Source organism: Macrotis lagotis, chromosome 5 (assembly GCF_037893015.1).
Source record: "Macrotis lagotis isolate mMagLag1 chromosome 5, bilby.v1.9.chrom.fasta, whole genome shotgun sequence".
Classification (NCBI taxonomy): domain Eukaryota; kingdom Metazoa; phylum Chordata; class Mammalia; order Peramelemorphia; family Peramelidae; genus Macrotis; species Macrotis lagotis.
This window is the reverse complement of record NC_133662.1, coordinates 36,785,933-36,806,374: the sequence shown is the minus strand read 5'-3', so window position 1 is coordinate 36,806,374 and position 20,442 is coordinate 36,785,933. Positions and strand designations below refer to the sequence as shown.

The 20,442-nt window shown below is 35.0% G+C and overlaps 1 protein-coding gene across 2 annotated transcripts in view; it reads right to left on the bottom strand.

The window, feature by feature from the left end:
* Positions 1 to 20,442, bottom strand: part of LRRC1 (leucine rich repeat containing 1) — a 161,007-nt gene that overhangs the window by 47,707 nt on the left and 92,858 nt on the right. For both annotated transcript variants that reach the window (XM_074237216.1, XM_074237215.1), the window contains 2 exons: positions 15,289 to 15,367; positions 6,835 to 6,924 (listed from right to left, as the gene is read on the bottom strand). In XM_074237216.1, the coding sequence (XP_074093317.1) occupies positions 6,835 to 6,924; positions 15,289 to 15,367 (169 nt within the window). The remainder of the gene's footprint in view (positions 1 to 6,834; positions 6,925 to 15,288; positions 15,368 to 20,442) is intronic.

Genomic DNA, 20,442 nt, shown 5'->3' with positions numbered 1-20,442 from the left:
AACAAAAGAAGCAAAAAACTTTGCATAATGACCCTCTAATGATTAATGTCAAGACATAAAACAAGGTGATATACGCTATCTCTAAGTATCTTGTCATGACATTATAGTGAGAAATAAGTCCAAATGGAAAGAGATTCTTTATAAATCATGATGGTCTTGTGAGGAGGAAATATTTCAAACAAAATTAAAATTTACATAAGTGAAATTTATGTTTGCTTTTAGGGAAAATTCATTTTGCAAGCTTTCCATTTTAAGTCTTCTGATGTTCACTACTTAAAGAAATAGAAACAATTAGCTCAGAAAAATTTATATTCCAATGTAAATATTCTTGGGATAATATTCTGAGATGTCTTTTTATGTAGCCATAGCAAAATTAGGAACTAAAGGGCAGCTATGATGCTGGAACAAGAAATTAAAAAAAAGCACAGAGATCAACTTATAAGAACCACATTCTCATTATTGATAACACCTAAATCCAATTATCTTCAGTCCAGAATCACTCAAGTTACAATACAACCAATGTGATGATCTGAATAAATCCAAACCCAGGTTTCACCTATAAAACTGCTCCAGTCTCTCTACAGATTCTTTACTCTAAGCCCAAATTGATTGAAACCAAGCTAATCTATAAGATTGGAGGAAAAAGTGAAAAGTCATTCACTTGAATATTTTCTATCCCATTACTATCCTTCTACAATATAAAATTTTCATCTACATGTCAATTTACTTCAATCCAGAGGCAAGAAAAAGTAGATAGGTAAACAAAGGTAGTCCAGAGATAGAGAGGCAAACTATTCTCATATTATGTAATTTCAAGGAATAGAGTTATATTTCAGACAGAATCCCTGTGGAAAGGGTTTGTGTGTATCTGTGTATTTGTGTTTTTGTGTCTGTGTGTCTGAAAGAAAGAGAGGGAGGGAGGGAGGGAGGGGGAGAGAGAGAGAGAGAGAGAGAGAGGGAGAGAGAGAGAGAGAGAGAGAGAGAAAGAGAGAGAGAGAGAGAGAAATTGAAACTCCATTAAACTTTACTAGTCACCTCTGATGGAATATGATAGATACAAAAAGGTGAGAGAAAATGAGCAAGTCTGTCTAGCAACTTTCCAAATACAGAAACAGAAATTTGGGTGATACCATGATGCTGACTGACTGAACTTTTCCATCACATGTTTCAACTTCTGAAAATGACAGTGATATAAACCCACGTTTAAGAAGTTTCCATTGTCCTCTACAAAGAATATGACTTTATTTATCTTCCTTGCTCTTCTCCCTTCGAGCCCCCTGCACCACGCCCAAATAATTACCTAGGGGCAGTTTAGAATGTTATGTTTATACATTTTGCAAAAGTAGTGCAAAAGTTGCAATATTTCTGAAATAATAAGCCAAACTATAATCTTAAGCTTCTGTTTCCAGGTTTGAATTAAGTGGTTATTTTAAAAAAATTTACATCTGTTCTCCACTATGTTTAAAATACTTTTTGATCCACTTGCATTTTTTTTCCATTTTGGAGGCCAAGAAACTGAGAAATAGAGTCAAAAACAGCAAACAGCATCATCCAAATTCATAAATCATATGTTAAAAAACATTAAACTATAAGAAATTCAATAAAAGTCTAAATAAAAACTATGGATTTTTTTTTCAAATGATCTTTTTTTTGTAAAGGAAGTTACTTGTGCTTATCCATTAGCAATCCTCTTTGCTCTTTATTAGTCAATTAGTTGCTTAATTTGAGTTTCATTTTGGTACCAGATTTGAATATCCATTTGGTGACATTGCATTGGAAAATAAAAAATAAAATTCTGCATCATTTTTATTTTTGAAACAATAACTGTTTTATATGGTTAATTCTAAGCCACAGAAAAGAATGTTTTTACCCATGGCAAAAGTTTTCAGAAAAGAACACTTGCTAACATTCTCTCTCTCTCTCTCTCTCTCTCTCTCTCACACACACACACACACACACAGTCATGTTAACAGTACACTTAAATGGTCAGTCTTTGACTGCACTAACATCTCAAAAAACCTGCATCTTATTAGCTAAAGTAGTAAAGCTCTCACAGTGCAAGTCTTTAAAAATTCAGGTTATCATTCCCAAAGGCAGTAGGAGCCTAAAATTCAGACTGCTCCTCTCCAGTTCAATCAGCCAAAAATTACTGGGCCAGTCCATCTGGGAAATCCTTCCACTTATGTAGAATTCTAACAACTAAATGTTCAAAAATGCTATTCTTAGAGACAAGAAAATGTAATTAAGCAATGAGAAGTGCATCCCTAACAATAGTGAGGCAGCAATGACTTCCAAGAATAGGTTGGTGAAGCTGGGTAGTTAATTTTCTCTGGAGCAAATTTAGGCCTCTATTTTCATCTATTATTGACTCACAAAAAACACATTTTACATTATAAGAATGCTATTTTGGAACATTCAAATCCATTCATAGGAGCAGTGAAATGAATTTGAACAACTGGAAGACTTTTCAGAAAGTATTATCTATCCAAGTTACACAAAAAGGAAATGTACACACATTTCTGGGTAACAGAAACATTGTTATTTTCAAGTGTGTCTCTGAAAATAAGTCTCCCATGGAGAACACTTTGATATGTCATAGATTATACCAAGGACCTACAACTACTCTTCTAGAACTTCTGAAGGACACAGAAAGACATCTCCAAGGCATATTTCTGTCCTCTAATGGCAAGAGGGACTACGGAAGTGATGGTATTTTAAGATCTATCACAGACATGTAGTTAGTACTGGAGTGTAATATGACATTGAGGCAGGTATACTACCAAGTGAATTATAAATCAAGATCCTGGTCACCATGGAGGGTCTGGTGATCAAGAAACACATATTCATATAAAGATACATATATGCAAACAACCATAGCAGTATATACAATGAAAGTAGTAAATGCCTATAAGCAGCAGCCACAATCTAAATGGTGAAGGTCTAAAGAACAGGCTATTTTTCTTCTGATTTATCAGGATGCTTAATATTTGAATAGAGGGGAGAGATATGAAGGGCTGTGTGACTAGTTTGGGCAGCTAGGAGAAGAATTAAGGGATAGTGACAGTCCAGGTCTTCAATCTAGCAAAAGTCTCTGAAAGCAAATTCCTGGTCCTGTACCACAAGCAGAATCCTAACTAGAAATTACTGGGTCTGAGGTGAGTATCGTGAAGGGTACCTTCAGTTGGAGAGGAGCAGGGTGTTTCAGAGGGTCATCTAGCTGCTTCCTATGCTAACTAGTTATTCTTGATTTCAACAGTTGCTAAACTCTGTTGTTTTTAATACCAATGAAAGACTGTAAAGTACTGATGGTGCCCTGTAAATTAGGCACCCTCTAAATTAGGCACCCTGGGATCTTGGCCTCACCCTTGTTATGTCTCTTTCCATAAAGCTCGGCCAATACAGTTATCAGGCTAGTGTGGGCCATCTCCAGCCATCTTCTTTCCATGTCTCTCTACTGTCTCACAGGAACAATAACCTACCTTCCAGTCCTGGAACTATAATTAAGTCAATCCTACCAGGCTTGGAAAGCATGTCAATTAATTGGCTTCAGGGTCTACTAAGCAACCCAATGACTTTCCAGGTTAAACCACTGGATGCCAATAGCTATATCAGTAGTCTTCCCAAATAACAATTTGAGTGTTTTTTAAGGGAAAGAATTGTTTTGTTTTTTGAATTTGAATCCTCAGCAATTACAGAATAGCTGGTCACTAGTAAACGTTTCATAACTATTGGCTGACTGATGACACTCAAATTTTTTTTATTAACAGAATATTTTAAATTCACTATAAGACTCAATTTCAAAAGAATCCTACAAAAAGCAGATAATTATTGATGAATTTATCTTGTCTATAAATGCAAAAATTCCTATATTGGATCTTTTTTTAAAAATTCGCACTTCTCATAAATTAGGAATCCAACAAGTCAGGCCAAGAAGCATGTATTAAGTACCAATAATGTGCTAAGCAGCAGGAATACAAATACAAGAAAGAAGAAACCATAGCTACCTTTGAAGCATTTACATTCTAATGGTAGAAGATAATATATTAAAAAAAAAAACTAAAAAGGGAAGAGGCACCCACACAGTAGCATGACAGTCAAAGTTCATGATGCAGTTTGGAAAGGAATGAAGACATGGCTGGCCTGGTCATCCTCTTGTAAATTGAGGTTGTGAGAAGAATTAGACAATCAGGGAAAGAGGATGCAGGGACATAGGGTGCCATCAATGTTAGTAGTACAGGGGTGGAATGAACTTCCAGCCTGTTGAGATTTCCATGGTTTCAGATGGCTCCCTGTTTCTTTCAGTCATCTATTGGCATTTTACAGAGTACCACTATGTCTAAGACAACCCCCTCCCCCAACCTCTCTGTAAAGAGGAATTACATGTAATATTTCCCCAAAGTCTTGAGATCACTTGAATGGCGTTGGTTGAGTTTTTATTCAGTTGGTTGTTTTTTTAAAAATAAACAAGAACTTTAAGAAGAGGTAAAGTCAGATATCTTAGGATCATGGATTTTTTTGAAGTTATATGAACTAGCAATTCATCCAGGTCCAGTCCCAATATTCTACAGATGAGGAACCTAAGCCCAAAAGTGGAAGGAGTGATTTGCTCAAGGTCAAGTGACAAAGTTGATATGAAAGTTGGATCTTCTTGCTGTAAATCACATTCCCATTCTACTGTACCATAGAGACTGCTAACTCTATTTCCCCTTTCATGAAAATTCCTGTGAGACCTCAGGAATAGAAATGGAAGGAAGGAAGGAAGGAAGGAAGGAAGGAAGGAAGGAAGGAAGGAAGGAAGGAAGGAAGGAAGGAAGGAAGGAAGGAAGGAAGGAAGGGAGGAAGGAAGGAAGGGAGGGAGGGAGGGAGGGAGGGAGGGAGAAGTGCAAATGTTAAGCTACACTGCATCCTTAGAGAGAAGCTTTATTGTTCTGGGGAGAAAGTTAGGTGATACAATAAATATAGCACTGGACCTGGAGTCAGGAGGATCTGAGTTCAAATTTGACCTCAAGATTCATGCTATCTGTGTGATCCTGAGCAAGTCATGTAACCTCTGTTTGCCTCAGTTTTCTCATCTGTAAAATGGAAATAATAACAATAGCACCTATCATCTAGTATTGCTGAAGGATTAAATAAAATTTGTGAAGGACTTTGCAAACAAAGTACTATATAAATTCTAGCTAATATTTAGTCTTTAAGCCTATGCAAGAAAGAACAGATATAGTAAACTTTCTTCATAAGGCTTAGAAACTGAGTAATATTCACATAAGGCTATTTTAGTATGTTTTGGGAGACATAATTTGATATATACAATTACTTGGGTACAGAGAGGATAATCATACCTCTAACACTATCAGGCTAAAGTTCTAATAATTTAGGCAAATTAAATCACTTGGAACTCTGTAATATCATGTTCTATTTAAGGGCTAGGATATTAAGCTGAAAAATATCCAGAAAATTAACTAGGATTGTGATGGATCTTGAATCCATGACATATGAGGATAGGTTGAAAGTACTGGGCACATTTAACTTGTAGACAAGAAGATTTGGAGGAGAATTTGAGCTATCTTCAAGAATTTGAAAGGCTATCATTTGAAGGATTCCTGAGACTTGTTCCAAAGAATAGACCTAAGGAGCATTTAATTGAAATTGCAAAAAAGGAGAATTTCAGTTTGATATAGGGCAAAACTTCCTAATAACAAGAGCTGTACAAAAAGTCTAACTGGTAAATTCCCCCTCCTTGGAAGTCTTCTAATAGAAACCCTAAAATCACATTATTGGGTATGTTATAGTGAGGATTTCTTCTCTATATGGGTTAGACTAAATGATGATTGAGATCCCTCCCAATAATCAAATCCTGTGATTCTTATCACAGAAACATTTCCTGAACTTCATTACCAAATTCTAAATACCTTCATCTTGCACCCCTGTAGCCCTCTTCCACACATTGGTGAGGTTTTCCTGGTACCTCCACTTTTAAGGATTCAGACTAGTTAACCTTCGATTCTACATATTCTGCCACCGTGCCCCAGCTCAAGCACCTCTTCCCCCAATCCAGTTTTTTACTGTTGTTTTTGTTCTCTTATGTATTGTCTTCCCTCATTAGACTATAAGCTCCTTAAGGACAGGAACTGCTTTTGTGTCCCTAGTGCCTAACATAGGACCTGGAACATAGTAAGTGATTAATAAAGTCAGCTGACCTTTGGGAAAAACAGGTTTATACCATTAGAGTATGTATAACCCATCCTTAAGATTCTACATTTTCTGTCAACTCCCCCAATTTTTGGGCAAACTTTTGTTCAAGTTCACCAGTTTCATTCCTCCTATTCAGCTAAAAGACTCATACTCAAACTTTTTGATGATGACGTGATACCAGCTGAAAGCAAAATTCATTAACTTCCCTAAAAATAACAGTGGCAGAGGCTCAAGTTTATGGATTATAGTGCTTTAAAGCACTCCTTAAGTCAGAAATCTTGCAAAGCAGATAATGCAAGTAGAATTAGGGAAGGTAAAGTACAGAAAAATTAAGTGATGAAATTATATTTTTTGAAACCAAGACCAGTGTTCTTTTCATTATTTCATTAAAGCTTACTCAATTTTCCCTATCACAGACACAGTTTAGGGATCAGTTTCATTTTTAAAGTGAAACTTTAAAATTTGTGGCAGCTACAGTCTAAAAATGAAGTCATATGATACAGTCTGCCTTTGAAATGTTGAAAAATAATCAAGCATGGCTGGCTGGTATGAAATAGCCTTGTATGAAAGGGGAAAAAAATGTACTCAATGATTTAAACTTCCATTCACATCTATGACACAGAGTCTGTATAAAAAACTTACTTGCCAATGTTTTCAGGTAGGGACTGGAGTGAGATGTCATTTACAGAAAGACATGTTAGATTCTGTAATTCAGGAAAACTTTCTGGTAACCTAAAATATAAAAACTCAAGTTAAGTCAGAAGCTCTCCAAATTTTTGAAACAATTAGTATAAACACCACAATTTTTTAAAAATAACAAACCAGGATTTATGTTTGTTTGTTTTAAAGAAAGGCAATACTACTAAAGGATAAATCAAGGATTTTACAGACATATTCTTACCGTTAGTCTTAGCACCAGCCCAGCAGCAGTGAGGTTTCAATGAATAATTATAAACTGATTAATTAGAAAATAATAAAAAATTAAACATAAACAGGCTTCTAAAATAAATATAACTGACATTCCTTTCTATAGAACTTTTAAATTTTCAAAACCCTTTAGTTGTTTGTTTGTTTTTTTGCTTCTCACAACAACCTTGTGAATTATTTTTCTCATTTGGGAAATGAGATTAACTGAGTCACACAGGCTTGCCCATGGTGGCATAGATAGTAAATGCCAATGACAGAATTTAAGCCCAGGCCTTCCTGATTCCAAGTCTAGTTCTCCATCCACAACAAAAAAGGGAAGAAATTTTTTATATTTTAAACTCTAATTAGGACCCTATGTCTGAATGAATTTTTCTTTTCTTTGATAGCCTACTGACAGAAATATAGGGTAGCTATTGCATGAGAATAGAGAATTCATTCAACCCACAAGATTTTCATAAATCACAGAGCAAAGTATTAGTCATTTTCCTTCCTGTGTCTTTCAATGCCAACTGCAAAGCTATTGGTTACTACAGTTGATCGGCTGACAGCCCATGACTGTCTTCTTTTTTCTGCTTTCAATTCACTTTTACAGGCTGCCAATCACCTGGGACAATTACTTGTTTCATAATGTTCTGCTGGAAGAAGCTTCCTGTATTCCTCTTGCTCACAATAGGAATGTAGACTCTTTAAATAAAAATATTCTGTACTTTGAAAATGTATAAAGGAACCAAAGTCTCAACATTTCTATGGTTACCAGTAAGAAGAGAAAAAATCAACTTAATTGGAGAAAAAGAAAAAACTCACAAAAATTTCATTGTTCCTAAGAATTTTAAGCTGTTTACTTGTTTAAAAGTCCTTTCCAATAAAACAATGTGCTTATAATTTTTTTTTTGAAAAATCATGTTTGTACTCTATCATTTACTTTTCTTTTTCTTATAATTTTATTTTATTTAAGGCAATGGGGTTAAAAATGTTTTGCCCAAGGTTTTCCAGCTAGGTAATTATTAAGCATCTGAGACCGAATTTGAACTCAGGTCTTCCTGATTCCAGGGCCAGTGCTCTATCCACTTCACCACTTAGCTGTCCCCTATCATTCACTTTTTAAAAAAAACTTTAGCTAATACCACTGTTTTTGAAACTAATGAAACTAATAACACTGGAAACATTTGTTTGTTCCATCATTTTCACTTTCAGTCCAACTGAAAGTGGCAAAGACACTGAAGTGGTTTGCCATTTCTTACTCCAGCTCATTTTACAAATAAGGAAACTAAGGTAAATGGTATTAAGTGACTTGCCCAGGGTCATACAACTAATAAGATTTTGAGGCCAGATTTGAAATCAGGAAGATGGATCTTCCTGATTTCAAGCCCAGTGACCTATCCACTGCATCACCTAGCATTACCCAAAACAAAAATAAAGGAAATAAAATATAAAATTCTTAAGAACAAGGCATCTTGGCTCTTGATAGGGTTTTCTAATTTCCAAAATGCTTTTTCTCACCAAGGAAGAATCACTTACTTTTAAGTCAGAAATATAATGATCTCACTCTAGTCACAAAGTTTAATGGGTTAGAGTTTGAACTTCAACCCAGGTCGTCTGATTATGTTTTCTTGACATCATAACCCATAACCTCTCTTAAAGACAATTTTTATAACACCTGAAATGATGACTTTAATGATAAAAAAATTATTTATGTAACAACAGATAAGATTTGGAGGAACCTTACAAATCAGCTAGTCTCTCTCTCTCTCTCTCTCTCTCTCTCTCTCTCTCTCTCTCTCTCTCTCCTATCCAAGTCTTATTTTAACTAGGTAGTGAAAAAGACAGAACAGAATTATAACCCAATAATCCAAATTTTCAATCTAGTTGTTTTTCCACTTTACCACACAATTAAATTTAACAAATATTTATTATGTCCTTCATACATGGAACTATATTAACGGATTATAAATAAAAAAGTAAAAAATATACAAGCAAATCATTTTACTTTTCTGAAGTTCAGTCAATTCTCTAAAACTATAATTTATACATTTGCAGTGATCTGGGTTAATGAAAAGAATTTCCAGGGCAGCTAGGTAGCGTAGTGGATAAAGCACTGGCCTTGGAGTCAGGAGTACTTGGGTTCAAATCCAGTCTCAGGCACTTAATAATTACCTAGCTGTGTGGCCTTGGGCAAACCACTTAACCCCATTTGCCTTGCAAAAAAAAAAAATTTCCACCAGGCTATAAAATCATTAATTTCTCCATTTATTGTCACTGATACATTCTGAGCTCCCTGCACAAGTACCTGCTTCAAATCTGACAAGTTGAAGAGAGATTAAAAATTCTGAGAGAAGTGAGGAGAGAAGACATTCTAGTCACAGAAGGAAAACTTATGAAAAACTAGGAAGAAAGAAGAGATAATTCTGGGTGCAATTTGGTGAGTACAAAGAAAATGCAAGAGAAGGAATACCAAGGAATATTTGGAAAATGGCATTGGAGCTAAATGGTGTAAGATTTATAAGCAAGGCTGAGAAACTTGCATTTTATACATAAGAAACCATTGAAAGTTTCTGAGGAGAGAAGTGGCATGGTCCAATCTGTGCCTCAGGAAGATGATTTGGGGAGCTTATGACAATTTGGACAGATGAGAAAATTAAAACAAAGGATATATCAACATTTAATAATTTTTACTGCATTATGGAAAACAATTTATAGATTATACATTTAAAACTAGAAAAGCTATTAGAGATTACCTAATTTGAATCAATTTACAGTTGAGAAAACTTAGGTCCAATTAGTTACAAAATGACCTTTCTGTGTGGCATGCCTGACTTGGAGTCAGAAGACCTGAGAAACAAATACAAGGTAGGCCATTGCTATCTATGGCAAGTCACTTATTATTCTTGGCCTTAAGCTTCCTCCTCTGTAAAATGAGACTTCTGGGATTTCAAAATCCTTTTTTAGCTCTTAATCTGTCATTCCAAGTGGCAAGACCAAGATTTAAGCTCAGATTCTCTGATTCCAGAGTCACTTCTCTTTCTACTATGAAACTGACAAATGATTTTATTTAAAATAAAATCATAAATTCATTTTCTTAAGAGTACTGATAAGATGGGGTGCCTAGGTGGCACAGTGGATAGAGCACTGGCCCTGAAGTCAGGAGTACATGAGTTCAAATCTGGCCTCAGACACTTAATAATTACCTAGCTATGTGGCCTTGGGCAAGCCACTTAACCCCATTGCCTTGCAACCCCCCCCAAAAAAAGAATACTGATAAGATGAGGAAATCAAAGCTATCCATAGTCATATGAAAAATTGCTCTAAATCATCACTTATTAGAGAATTACAAATTAAAACATCTCTGGCCAATATGACCAGAAAGGACATTGCTCATTCAATCTTTCTGAAGAGCAATTTGTAATTATGCCAAAAGGGTCAAAAAATGTGTATGCCCTTTGATCCAACAATACCACTACTGGGCCTAAACCCTGAAGAGATCATGTAAAAGGGTAAAAACTTCACTTGTACAAAAATAGCAGTTCAAGTTGTGGTAGTAAAGAATTGGAAATCGAGGGGATATCCATAAATTGGGGAATGGCTGAACAAATTGTGATATATGTATGTTATGGAACACTACTGTTCTATTAGAAACCAGAAGGGATAGGATTTCAGAGAAGCCTGGAAAGACTTACATGGACTGATGCCGAGCAAGATGAGTAGAACCAGAAAAGTGTACAATGGTATACCCTAACAACAACATCAGGGTGATGATCAATCATAATAGACTTGCTCATTTCATTAGCACAATAATCAGGGACAACTTTAGGATATCTGCAATGGAGAATACCATCTGTATCCAGAGAAAGAATTGTGGAGTCTAAACAAAGACCAAAGTCTATTACTTTCAGTTTTTTAAAAAAACGTTTTCATATACTATGTAATTTTGCTCTCTCTTATATTTTATTTTTTCCTCAAGGATATGATTTTTCTCTCAACACAATCAATTTTCATCAATATGCAGCATGAAAACAAAGTAAAGATTATCAGACTGCCTGGGGGGAGTGAGTTTTGGGGGAAAAATTATAAAATTCAAAACATTACAAAAAAATAGGCAGAAACAACTATTGTATATAATTGGAAAACAAAATATTTATATTACAAAAAAAGAATACTGAGAACAGGGCAGTTGGGTGGAACAGTGGATAGAGCATTGACCCTGGAGTCAGGAGGATCTGTGACCTCAGACACCTAGTTGTATGACCTTGGGTAAGTCACTCAATCCCATTACCTTGAAAAAAAACAAAACAAATGCTGATAATTGGCAAGTTTCTCTGTCACTATAAAAGCAATACCTTCTCAAGATAGAAAAGGGAGAAGGCACATATTAGTAAAAAGCAAAGTCAATAACCCTCAGAGGCATAAAGCAACTTTTTCTTGATTTACTAGAGAAAAGAGACATTTCAATTACAATCAAAAAACAAAAACTATTTGATAAACAATTATTAGACAACTGCTTTGTATTTGACATTGTTGCCAGGCACTGGATAAGTAAATATTCATAACCCCCCCCAAAAAAAAATCCTTTCTCAATGAGCTTACATTTCATCTACAAATAGTCACTAAAATCCAATAATTTCACTAATAAAATTATCTACATTATTTGAGAGAAAGGTTATTTTTTAAGGAAAATTGAAAAGTGAATAGAAAACAGGGACTGAGATTGGACTTAAGATCTATTTGGTATAGAGAACTCCATGGGGAGAGAACTCCCCAGTCAATACAGATTGGCACCTTCTTTTCAATTTATAATCTAAGACAGTTACTTGGAACATTGGTCAAATTCATACAGAAGTAGATCCCTTCAAGGGCATTTATTTTGTTAAATATTATCAATTACATTTTAATCTGGTATGACATTTGGTAGTCCCTAGCAGGGATTTGTCCAAGGTCCCAAAAGACAGTATGTTTCAGAGGTAAGAACTGAACCCACATTTTCCCAGCTTTGAGGATGGCTCACAAGCCACTACCCTATCTCTATGTATTTGAATCCCAAGGTGTTGGCAAAATAATTTTTTACTGAAAGAATTTGCCTTCTAGCAATGGATACATTAACATTAAAATTCAAATTCATTCTCCTAGTTGAATTTAATTTTTTTTTCATTTTTAAAATCTTTAAAAGCTGGTAAATTATCCCTATTGCTTAAGGGAAAAAATGTAATCATATTTCAAGGAGAATTGGAAAAATGAAGAGAAAACAGATGAAAGAGATTTCCAGTGATATAAAGCAAAGATCCAAGAATAAAAGAATGGACTCTGTCCCATCTGTTCTCAAAAGTTGCCTCAGGTCAGTGGAGCAGCAAACTTGAGAAAAGAGAATAGTGAGAATCACAAACTTTTAGAGTTGCAAAAGGTCAAAAGCCAGACCACAATGCCTGTTGGTTTTTTATCTATTATTGAAAAAAAGTGAAAGTCAAAATAAGGAAAAAAACATCATAACATCTTGGGAAAGGAATACATAATGGTAAAGGGAAGGAAAATGGAATGAAAAAAATGAAGTTGTCCAATACCTATGTTTGATATAGGTCCAAGGGCAGAATTACTTCTACAATAGCAAAGAGATATCTATCTATGCAGAGAGTAGATAGAAGCAAAGACCAATAGAAAAAAGAAAAGTGGGAATAAAGTAGGGATCTTAAAAGAGAGATGATGTAGTAATAGGCAATGGATATGAAAAGTGATAGTTATAAAAAGGAAGGAGACTCAATGGAAATAAAGAAGGCCATTCTCAATTTTACTCTCTTACCACTATTCCAGAAATAAGTATATGCATTGGAGTTAGGAAAACCTGAGTTGACATTGGGTTTTAGGTGTTAACAGTTGTGACCCTGAGCAAGTTGCTGAACTTCTGTCTGCATCAATTTCCTCATTTGTAATGCATCCACCTTTCTCCCAGGATTTTTGTGAGAATAAAATAAGATAATATGTGTAAAGTGCTTTACAAACCTGAAAATACTACAGGAGAAACCTGGTTTACAAATCCTGTTTTTCCTACCAGTCATATGACCATAGACCAATCCCTTAACAGCCAAGGCTCAGCTTCCTCAACAGTAAAATAGTTAATAATATCCATAGTTTATCTTATAGGTTTGCTATAAGATTATAGAAGTAAAAGTACTTTGAAAATTTTAAAACATTATATAAATGTCACTGATGATTATTTTTGAGATATGTGAAGACCAAGTGAATGAAATCTCCGGTATTTTACATGATCTTGTCTATGGGGTCTATTTTTACGTGGTCTCAGAGATCAGAATTAGGATTAATGGGAAGGAATTACAAGGAGGTAGATTTTGGCTTAATATAAGAAAATATAGCGCTCCCTGAAAATGTAATATAATGAAAGAATAGTAAAGAGATAGTATGAAGTTAGGTAAACTAATCCCTAATCATTTGTTTCCAAGATCAAAGAAAGATCACTTTTTGAGGCTATTAGAGAATGATGCATCTGCTCAAAGGCTAGACTTGGATGCCCAGGGAGGTTCTTGCCAATCTCATGAAACTGAACTGCTATACTTGAAATTTAAAGATCACAGAATCTGACAATCCCATCTTAAAGATGAACAAACTGAAGCCCTGAAATGATAGTATCATAAAGTTTAGACCTAGAAGGGACCTAGACAACTTAGGGTTTTATAAATTTATTTTATCAAAATATTTTAACATATTCATATTTATAATACCAGTATATACATATATATATATATATATTTATAATTATATAATTCATTTCCTCTGTAATCCTATTTATTTTATTTTATGTATTTAAAAACGATCTTCTGAAACAGGGTCTATAGGCTTCAACAGGCTGCCAGAGAGATCCCTAACTTATCCCTCATTTCATAGATAAGTAAATGGAAACAGGATAAAATGGTTGGCCAAGGTCAGTAGAATAAGAATCAAGCTGTAAATTGTGAGCTCTTTTTTCACCACTGTCTTCTAATATAAGTGAAATAAAGAAGTCAGGAAGGTCTCAACACTGAGTCACAAATTGCTTCCTACCAGGAAGGGTAACTTAATAATCAAAGGGGTGTAGGAGAGAGAAGAAATGAACCCAACAAAAAACACTGGAGGATTGTTTAAATAAAGAAAAATATTTTTAAGAGTCAAGAAAAGACTTATTAGTAAAGTCTAACAAACCCAAAGAAACAGACAATATATTTTAAATAGGATGATTTTCTCAGAAAGTCTAAACAGTAAACTCTTTATGTTTGAGAATCATGTTTTCCACTTCCAAAGGACTTATGCTATTTACCTCAAAAGAAAAAAAATTGATGGAATCAGAATGTAGATAAAAAACATACTAGATTTTTACATTTTTCACTTGGGGCCTGTGTTTTCTTCTACAACATCATTAAAATATAAATTTGTTTTTCCTGGTTGCATAACTATAACCTATATCAAATTACTTGTCCTCTTAGAAAGGGAGGAAGAAATTTGGAATTCAAAATGTTTAAAAACTAATGTTAAAAATTCTTTTTGGGGGCAGCTAGGTGGCGTAGTGGATAAAGCACCAGCCTTGGAGTCAGGAGTACCTGGGTTCAAATCCAGTCTCAGACACTTAATAATTACCTAGCTGTGTGGCCTTGGGCAAGCCACTTAACCCCATTTGCCTTGCAAAAAAATAAAAATTAAAAAAAATTCTTTTTTCATGTCCTTGGAAAAAAATTTTTTAAAAAGAATATCTTTTACCTTGTTAGAGTTCCATGGTCCCTCCCTTAAGACAGGCTTCTTCTCATTTGCACAGTATGTTTCATAAATATTTGCTGAGTAATATTTTTAAATAAAGCATAAAATACATATTTTTCATTTCTAAGTATAGGTTTTACAAGTTATTGAAATTCCTTACATAGATTCTTCCCAACATATACTTTACTCTCCTTACCATGTTGCTCCTTTTTTCTTCTATTTCAATCACTTCTATCAATAGAACAGCCTCCTTTCCATTGCTACCATTTGGCATGTGCTAAGTGAAATGCTATTTATAAAAATAATTTAAAAGTCAAAAGCGCCTGATGTGGTTGAAAACTCTCACATTAACCAATATATGCTTTACCAAGATACAAAAACAGTCTTAAGTTTTATTTGACTTTTAACTTAGTTACATTAATGCAAAAAGAGACAGTTCACCTAGTCAATGGATTTCCACTGAAGTCAGCTCTCTGAAGTGCTTTGCAAAATGAGATGCTTTCTGGAATTTCAGGAATATCTGTATTAAAAAAAAAAGAAAGAAAGAAAATAACTATCATTTACCTTAACTGCCACCAAGATCTTATGATATATCATAAACATAGAATGGAATTGGGAAAAATGAAAACCAAAGAAAAGCATTTTGCATTTTTTTCCTACTGATTGATACCAGAGAGATATTTTAAAAAGTTGGAATTTTCAAAGTTAAGATTGTTAGTTCAAAAATCATCAATATACTGAGTGAGATGAGCAGACAGAAAAACCCTGTACACACTAACAGCATCATGGAGGCAATGATCAACCTTGATGGACTTGCTCATTCCATCAGTGCAACAATCAGGGACAATTTGGGGCTCTCTGCAATGGAGAATACCATCTGTATCCAGAGAAACAAATGTGGAGGTTTGAACAAGGACCAAGGATTATTACCTTAAATTTAGAAAAAAAAACTAATGTCATATTGTCTGATCTTGCTCTCTCTTATACTTTATGTTTCTTCCTTAAGGATATGATTTCTCTCTCATCACACTCTAAGAAACCCAAAGAAACAGATCACTTTGGATCAATGTATACCATGGAAACAATGTAAAGACTGACAAATTGCCTTCTGTGTGTGTGGGCAGGGAGAGAGAGTGAGATTAGGGGGAAAACTGTAAAACCCAAAATAAATAAAATCTTTAACAAAAATCATCAATAAATATTTCTTTGCTAGGACACAAAATCTGAACTTTCATGTATTTTGACAAGTTGCCTCTTGGCATTTCAAAAATATAAACTTGCTTCTGACATATTAACATGGTAAAGCAGCTAAAACAGAAAGCCAAATAAGTTTTTTCCTGGCCCTATGTTCTTTCCATTGCCATTACCAAATGGCTTAAAAAGCCAGTTCACAGCCTCTCTCCAGTCATTCTCCTGCTCACTTTCTCACTCATACTAAACTTCCACTCTTCAACTTCAACTGTGTCCAAGAGTCAGTTTTTTCTAGTGTTTTCTCATTCTAACTTTACTCACATCCATATTCTGTCTTCATCATTCCCCCACTCCATGATCAATAATTATGTGTCACTAGATATATCCAGAATCTCTTGCCATTCTCATTAGGGAATCATCATCCATGATTAACTCCACCATCTCATTTCACTGAAGATTACTAGATGAAAATCACAGTGCAACTGATGTCCCTAAAACTGTATGGACCAAAGCTATAATTATTTATGGACTGTCTCATCCCCCCCCCCAAAAAAAATGTTTTCTTTTCTCCTCTTGCTATTAACCAAACTCCTATCTCTTGAAGAAAATATGACTCAGACTGAGGAGTCTCGATCTTATTATGTGCCCATGGACCTATTTTGGCTGTATGGTGATGCCTATGGACCACCTCTCAGAATAATTTTTCCAAATGTACAAAATAAAATACAAATGATTACAAAACATTTTTAAAAAACCAAAGTCACAGATCTCAGGTTGAGAATCCTGGCTTAGATACATATCTTACTCCTCATTTCTGCCCACTGGCTTCCCTGGTTTCCTACAAGTCCCTACTAAAATCCCATCTTTTTATAGGGAGCCTTTCTCAACTCATCTGATCTCTACTACCTCAGACCCTTTCTCCCTCCTCCATTTCCTTCTAACTTCATTGCATCTATCATCACCTACCCTCACCTCCTTTCCTCAGGTCACTAAAGAACTATCTATACTCAATATGACTAATAATTTTATCACCACCTTTGTACCCTGAAAAATCTCTAAAATCTAGTTCTTTCTCTCCATTCACAAGCCTACCAAATGCTAATTCAGGTTCTCATCATCTAAAATATGGGTCTGATCATACCACTCCCTTATTCAAAAATTCTGATAATGATAATTGCCTCTATGATTAACTATCTCATTGTCTCTTAGTTCTTCACAACTTGGCTCCAGCATATCTTTTCAGTATTATTATACAATATTATTATCCCTTTCTTGAAGGCTACAGTTTAGTCAAATTTCCCTACTTAATGTGACTAACCTATATGCTACACTATATTGGCTGTCCCCCATATACTACCACCTCACCCCTGCTTCTTAAAATCCTTTTTACCCTTGAAATCTCCGCTCAAACTCTACATTCTTTTTTTTAATAATTGATAATTTATTTTATTTTGTCAATTACATGCTATGAGTTATTCAACATTCATTCATTTGCAAATTTATGTTACACATTTTTCTAACAGCCTCCCCTCCACCTTTCCCTTGGTGAACAGTCCCTACCTTCTATATGGTCTTTCCTAAACACTCCTTCCCAAGGGCTAGTGGCCTCCTCTACTATAAATTTAACTTGCATATATTTTGAATATACTTGCTTATGTATATATTTGTCTCTTCCAATAGAATGTAAGCTCTTAGAGGGCAAGAACTACTTCACTTTTGTCCTTGTATCCCAGTACAAGGCAAAAGAAAATCAAGCCTCTTCTCTCCTGTACCTTCAATTTTTCCCTCAAGATTAACTACTTTCCATTTGTGAAGTCAGTCAGTCAATTAAAATGTGGGAAGCACTATGCTAAAATTCCAGAGATACAAGAAAGGCAAAGGCACTCCCTGTCCTCAGGGAGTTCATAATCTAAAGGTGGAGAAAATCAGCAAATAAATGTGCCCCCCCTGGGGGCGGCTAGGTGGAGTAGTGGATAAAGCATCTGCCTTGGAGTCAAGAGTACCTGGGTTCAAATCCAGACTCAGACACTTAATAATTACTTAGCTGTGTGGCCTTGGGCAAGCCACTTAACCCCATTTGCCTTGCAAAAAAAAAAAAAATGTGCCCCCCCCAAAATAAAACACGCAAAATATGCACAGGCAGGTTAAATGGAAAATAATTAAAAGATAAGGCATTAGTATAACACAAGCACTTTGCTATTCTAAAAAAAAAAATTCTTCCCCATATCTTTCTATCTCACTCAATTATCTATTTCCTCTTCCTCTTCATGTCTAAACTGCTGAAAAAATTTGACCAAATGTGATGACTCCCCTTTACTCCTTAGTCTGAAGAAAGACTTTAAAAGGAAATCTACTTTGGAAAAGAACAGAAGACTAGTCAACTAAAGTAGTCCTATCAGTGTGTTAAAACATTTAAATCACCAATGCAATGGCCAAACCTAATTCCAAAGGTAACATGATGATACATGTTACTCACCTCCTGCCAGATAAGAGAGGGATGGACTCAAGAAGGAGATTTTGTTTGACTACAAATGTCTTTTTTCCCCCTTGTTTTATTCTTTTATTCAAGGGGGGAAGAGGGTAACTGGAGGTAAGAAGAAAAAGTAAACAATTGTCGGTTGATTTTTTAAATAATTAAAAAAACTGTTTAGATCACGGAGAGAATATTTATTCTTTAGGAAAAATTTGTGCCATTTTTTTCCTGAGTTTTCATTAATACATGAAATCAAAATCATTGGATTTGGTTTAGTTTGCATTCTTTAACAAATAAATTTTAACATTCTCAACAAAGTACTTCTTTAATAGAATGCCTCATCATGGTTTGAAAGGGATGTTGTGTTCTCAAAGGCTATTCAGTTATGTCTAAACTCTGGCAAGTTCTGAACCACTGGAAAGCCTTCAAGACAGAGCCAGTGATGGATGATGGTCATCCAAAGCCAGTCAAGGTTAATTCAGAGAGGCTTATCATCAGAGAATTGGGCACCACCGTTTGTTATTTTTTTTTTTTGCCACAACAATGTATAAGACTTAAGAAGACTAAGAGACAATCACTCATAATCAAAGAAGTACTCAAACCAGTAAAATCACAGACTACAGTGGACCACCCCCCTTCCCTCCACCCACTTATATGACATAAATGAGATCATTCTTTCAACTCTAGCATGTAGACCTGGAAGGGACCTCAGGAACCTCTGCTCATTTGACAGATTGAGGTAACTGAGACCCAGAGATATTAAGTAACTCCCCAACATTACAAAGATTAAGCATCTGAGGTACGATTTAAACCTAGGTCCTCTTTTCTATGGGCAATAGATAAAGCACAAGGCTAGGAGTAAAGAAGAAACAAGTTCAAATATGTCCTCATACACTCACTATGTGATCTAGGCAAGTCACTTAATTGTTTGTCTCAGTTTCCTCCTCTGTAAACTGAGTTGGAAAAGGAAATGGCAAACTACTCCAGTATTTTTGACAAAAAAACCCATAAATGGGGTCATCAGAGAGTTGGACACAATTAAAAAATAACTGGACTTATTTCCTATAATGACATCAATGCTGAATGGTATTATAATACATTCTAATAGTTAATCTTAAGCAAAACACCAAAATTAGCATAATTTGATCATTTTAAAAGAAAGTGCAAGGACAATCAATTTGTAAATTGGAAACAGAAACATAATTAATTTCAAACATATTTTACAAGTTTTCACTGAAAAATTCATAAGCCAGATGCATTTCATTCCAAAGTCATTTCCAAGACATTTTACAGGTCCTTCTGCTTTCATATGCGATTTTAGAATAACAATTACCAGAATTGATATCTGTTAAAAAAAAAAAACTGCTGAATCAAATTATTTATTGAGCTCTTTAATAGCATATGTTTTCAAGTCAATGTTTCACATTACTCCCCCTCAGAAACTCTATGCTCCAGCCAAACTGGGCCACTAGCTTTAACCCAAAAACTATATCTCATTCTATGCTCTCCAACCTGAAATTGTACCCATCCTCATCTTTGCCTTATATGAAAGAAAGCTATTCCATTTGATCCAAGGAATGAGAAATGAGCAATAGAAGGAAGCTGCCAAGAGGCAAATTTAGGCTTGATGTCAGGAAAATCTTCCTCCTCATAATCAGAGCCCATAGACCAAATGTTTAATGGGGGGGGGGGGGGGTTGTCCTTCATTTTCAAAGAAGACCACAACCACAGGGAGGTGATGCCATGACAAGTACATGAATTAGATTTCAGAGAGGGGGTGCTGTGCTAAGTCACCTGCTTCCCTTTCTCCTCCAGAGTCATCTGGCCAGATATGAATCATGAGGATTGGAGATAGTCCTGGATGCGAGGTAATCAGGGTTAAGTGACTAGTCCAAGGTCACACAGCTGGTAAGAATTAAATGACTGAGGCA